Source organism: Engraulis encrasicolus, chromosome 2 (genome assembly GCF_034702125.1).
Source record: "Engraulis encrasicolus isolate BLACKSEA-1 chromosome 2, IST_EnEncr_1.0, whole genome shotgun sequence".
Classification (NCBI taxonomy): Eukaryota; Metazoa; Chordata; class Actinopteri; order Clupeiformes; family Engraulidae; genus Engraulis; species Engraulis encrasicolus.
In genome coordinates, this window is record NC_085858.1 from 53957286 (window position 1) to 53962285 (window position 5000).

General features: G+C 43.9%; 1 protein-coding gene across 3 annotated transcripts in view; it reads right to left on the reverse strand.

Annotated features, from left to right (window-relative positions):
• Positions 1-5000, reverse strand: part of map3k14a (mitogen-activated protein kinase kinase kinase 14a) — a 24785-nt gene that overhangs the window by 7859 nt on the left and 11926 nt on the right. For all 3 annotated transcript variants that reach the window (XM_063191720.1, XM_063191713.1, XM_063191731.1), the window contains exons 6-8: positions 4592-4723; positions 3048-3180; positions 2182-2310 (exon numbers count right to left, since the gene is read on the reverse strand). In XM_063191720.1, the coding sequence (XP_063047790.1) occupies positions 2182-2310; positions 3048-3180; positions 4592-4723 (394 nt within the window). The remainder of the gene's footprint in view (positions 1-2181; positions 2311-3047; positions 3181-4591; positions 4724-5000) is intronic.

Here is a 5000-nt window from a genome sequence, read left to right on the forward strand (position 1 = left end):
TCTTCTTTTCAGACTCTCAAAATGTCTGCCTGCCTGCCTCTCTCTCTCTGTATGTGATCATAATCTCAACCATCTTGCCTCTTCGAGCAACTCTGTTCACTTTGTTTTGCTTTCCAGTCCATCTCTCTCTCATTCTCTCTTTCTCTCTCTCTCTCTCTTTCTTCACGTTGTTTCACTTAACGTCCACTTCTCTCTCTCATTCTCTCTCATTCTCTCTCTGTCTCTGTCTCTCTGTGTCTATATCTCTCTCTCTCTCTCTCATTCTCTCTGTGTCTCTCAATCTGCCTCCCCTCCCCCCGTCTTTCATGAGTCACGCGGTGGGAATTTCCCCGCCAGCCGGCTGCTAGAGGCCACAGGTGCTGCAGTGTGTGTGTGTGTGTGTGTGTGTGTGTGTGTGTGTGTGTGTGTGTGTGTGTGTGTGTGTGTGTGTGTGTGTGTGTGTGTGTGTGTGTGTGTGTGTGTGTGTGTGTCTGTGACATAGCACTCGTTGTCCCTGCATGTTTGGCCACAAATACACATACAACAAGCACACATATACAAAGGTCTGGGAAACCAAGCACTACTAGCGACATCTTTGGTCAATGTTTTGAACTAATAGACGCACACTGCTGGAGAGCTAACAGACTCAGTCATGCTATGGCTTTGGCTCAGGATGACAGACATATGCTGGGTCACTAAAGACTGTAGCTTAGCTCCCTTCATCTCCAGCTAAGATGAATGACTCACCGATTCAAACATCACACAGCAAGCCGTCACCAGGACTACAACGGTGGCCCAATTGCAGCAAGTGACTCCCTACACTTTGATGTAGCCTAGTACTGCAGTGTAAATATAAGTATTCATAGCCCATTGCAAATGCTTTAGCCGCCACTGCTGCATATGACAGCCAAACCATTGGTTTGAATGTTTCCCCGTCCCCTCACTAAGTTAATTTATGTTGTGGCTGTAGTCATAAGCATTTCGCGGATAGATAAAACATGACACAGACACTCCTCCTTACATAACCAGGATACAGGCCAGTTAAAGGCACAATATTCTACAAGCTAGAACCTGCAAACAATGTTTTTTTGGTGAATGACGATGGTTTACTCTTGTAACCTCTTAAAAGTAAGGGTATCATTGGTGGAATCTACAATCTAGTCAGTACATAAACCTTTTATTTCCATGAATAATTAATTTTTCTCAATTGGTTTTGTACATTTCTCACAACAGAATAATGATTCTCAAAAGTCTTTGTTCAATTGTGACTTCCTGGTGTTACCTGTGCACATGGTCAAATCAGTTTCTCATTGTTTTCGGCATATAGCAAATGCTCTCGACCACCATGCCATAGCTGTGTACAATTCTCAGTGATATCGTACATTATCAATTGCCTTTGTCATATCACTCAAAAAGCTTTGTCACTGAATGCATGAAACTATCTCAATCTTATCTGATCAACGTAATATAAAACTGAATTTACAACATTTCCTATCCAATCTAAACAACATTTCGCTTCAGAAAAGATCCTCAAGAGCGTACTATTCAATTGACAACATGAGAAATTGATTTGAGCTTGTCCATACACTATGACACAATGACAAACCATTCTGCTGGCGCTGATACGTTCATTGACACAAAAACTTGGTTTTGAAAGACAAATAAGGGTTTTGAGCAAGAGACTCGGTTTTTACAGTTATCCACCGTGTTTTGCCATTTGTTAAAGCTGTTTTGAGAATGAATGTTATGTTTTGCAAATTGCGAGAGAGATTCGAGAAATGTACAAAACCAATTGAGAAATACTGTAATTATCCAACAGGAGTGAAGGAGTGAAGTAAGGAGGGATCAATGAAATTCTGAAACACGACATACCTAACCAAGACCCGCTCCAAAAAGCATGGCATGTATCCACAGTACTAGACAGTCAAGAAATTAAAGAAGGCACATTCTAGAATCAAGAAGTAGCCCCTTAATGCGCGCCGTACCTCCTGAGGTACGCTGTAATAGTCATTGAAATGTAACTACTATAGCACTACAATAGTATGACACAACACAGGCCCTTTAGTAATGCACCACGATTTGGTCATTACCATACTGGTAACAACAAATGTATAAAGCCGCGTCTTAAGGGGTTAAAGTTTCCTAGTGAAAGTGAGAACAATAAACATGTCTATGGTCAGAACAGGAGGTCTGCCAGCTTACCTTTGACGTCCATGTGCAGTATTTGTCTGCGGTGGAGTTGGTCTAGCGTCCCCATCACCTGGATGAAGTAGTACAGGGCCAGGTCCTCCGGCAGACGACCCCGTTGCTCCAGGAGCTGCCCCAGCGAGCCTAGAGGTCAAGGGGTCAAAGGTTAGACAAGGAGGAGAGGTAACCGAGGGGACCCTTGGTGCTCTGTTATTGCTCAACAGCGAGACAGTTCAGTGTCAAACATTAAAAGGTAGAAAGTAAGTCGAAATGTCTGGTCAAATAAAGTTTTGACTTTATAACACCTATTTTGTCTAGTGACAAAATGTCTTGCTTCTTGCTAAAAGCAAAAGCATCACACAACTAATGTTTTGTATTGGGATATATTTCTGACAGGGAAGAATGACAATATTGTAGGCGTTTTCTACTTCCCTGTGGGGACAACATCTGTGGATGAGTGGCATAGAACATGTTCAAATGTATGTGTAAGAAAAAAGTGCATTGATGTGCTGTTGTGTGTGAATACCTGACTGTGTGAGCTCATGGGGGAAGGTAAGGGGGAAGCAGAGAGGGAGAGAGAGAGAGAGAGAGAGAAAGAGAGAGAGAGAGAGAGAGAGAGAGAGAGAGAGAGAGAGAGTCTGCATGTGTTCACTGCACTATGCAATAGTGTGTGAGACACAGGCCTCTAAATTAACAATCGCCAATCAGCCAAATGCAGCTGAAAATTCAGTTTGGCCGGTAGAAAATAAAACCTACGAGCCACTTTGACTCATTGGAGAGTGTGTATCTGGCTGGTAAAATTAACATCTACAAGGTATTTTGATGGTGATGGAAAAAAGCTAATTTAGAGCCCTGGTGAGAGACCATATGTGTGTTCGCACCAGCTTTGAGTTCCATGAAGAGGATGATGTCGGGTCCCTCGCGCACAGCCCCAAAGAGCTCCACCACATTGGGCAGGGAATGCAGGCAGCTCCACGCACCTACTTCCACACTCTTAAAGCGCTCTAGGGGCACCTGGAGACAAAGCATACAGAGACAGAGCCTGTCATTCTCACATCGACATCCTCGCATCCTCGCATGCGCCCACACACACACAGACACACACACCCTCTCTTTCTGGCTCTTTCCGACTGCACTTGTTTCTCTCTCACACACACAGAGATGTACACTCCCGTTGTATCACACACACACACACACACACACACACACACACACACACACACACACACACACACACACACACACACACACACACACACACACACACTCACACATACACACATACACACTGCTCTCTGTGTCTCTCATCATAAACATGAACTCGCTTGCCCACTCTCTCTCTCTCAGGGCGGAACTATTTTGAGTAATTTCAGTAGAAGGAAGAAACCACAGAAGTACAAAAAGAAACTTCCTCATAATTGACACGCTCCAGAGAACAAAAACACACTCATGATTCAGAAAACACTCAGGTCAATCTTACAAGAAGCTGGGAGTCATGTTAACAGGCAAAACGGGTGTCAAAAACACAACGCATAACACGAGCCCTAGGTCAATCTTACAAGAAGCTGGGAGTCATGTTAACAGGCAAAACGGGTGTCAAAAACACAACGCATAACACGAGCACCAGACAGGAGACAAGAAAGGAGACAACAACCAAGACCAACTTGGAACACGGACTGAAGACCCGAACGTAAATAGGGGAAATTAATCAAATGCAGTGGAGGAAAACAACAATACCATTATAAACTACATAAAACTAACTACCAGTACATGCTCAAAAGATGTAAAGCCAAAGGTTAAAAGTTTCCCCGAAGTTCTGAAAAACACACATTGCCAAATAGAAAGATGATCTCAACAGGCACCAATGATACCAATGTCCTACTAATGATAGCAACAATTACTCAGGACAAAGTAGAAAAGACCTCAAGCCATTTTCGAACTAAACATCAGATTTGACAAGGTAACTCTAAACAACAAATACGACAATACATCTACATTAAAAGAAGTGGACTCCTACTTAGAAGCAGACATGACGTGACGTGACGAGAGCTCCGTGGGGAGGACATCACCATAACCATCAAGCATCAAAAGTGATGCCGGAGCTCAGACAGTATGCAAACCAGGTGCATCCAATTGGAATGAGGAAGGTGAGCCAGGCATCAGCCATCAGTGGCATGTCTTGAATGTGACATCTATCTCTCTCTCTCTCTCTCTCTCTCTCTCTCTCTCTCTCTCTCTCTCTCTCTCTCTCTCTCTCTCTCTCTCTCTCTCTCTCTCTCTCTCTCTCTCTCTCTCTCTCACACACACACACACACACACACACACACACACACACACACACACACACACACACACACACACACACATTTACGCACACACATCCGCAACCAAGGCATAAAGCTACGTTTCAAAGCGCGGCACCAACCTTTTTGGCAGCACACACGAACCCGGTGTTTTTGTCCAGGACGCGGCACACGTCTCCATAGGAGCCGCTCTTGATGGGGATGCTGGAGTACTCGCGGCCCTCACGGTACTCGCAATCCACCGGCTCCAGCCCCTGCAGGAACAACACACAGAAAAGAACAGTCAACACAAATTGTATCTGATTGTATCTGATTCAAGTCATACATGGGAATGTGATGAACCTCAGTTGTTGACCAGAGGTGTCAAAAGTGAAAGTTTAAAAGAAAGAAACACAGTTTCCTTCAAACACAAGTAACTTATCGGAGTAACCTAGACATATGTACTTGTAGTACGATCAGCTGACTCTGTGCTGGTTGGATCACGTTTGTGGTGGGTTCTTCTTAGGTTTTTATTGTTTTTCAGTAACAGTA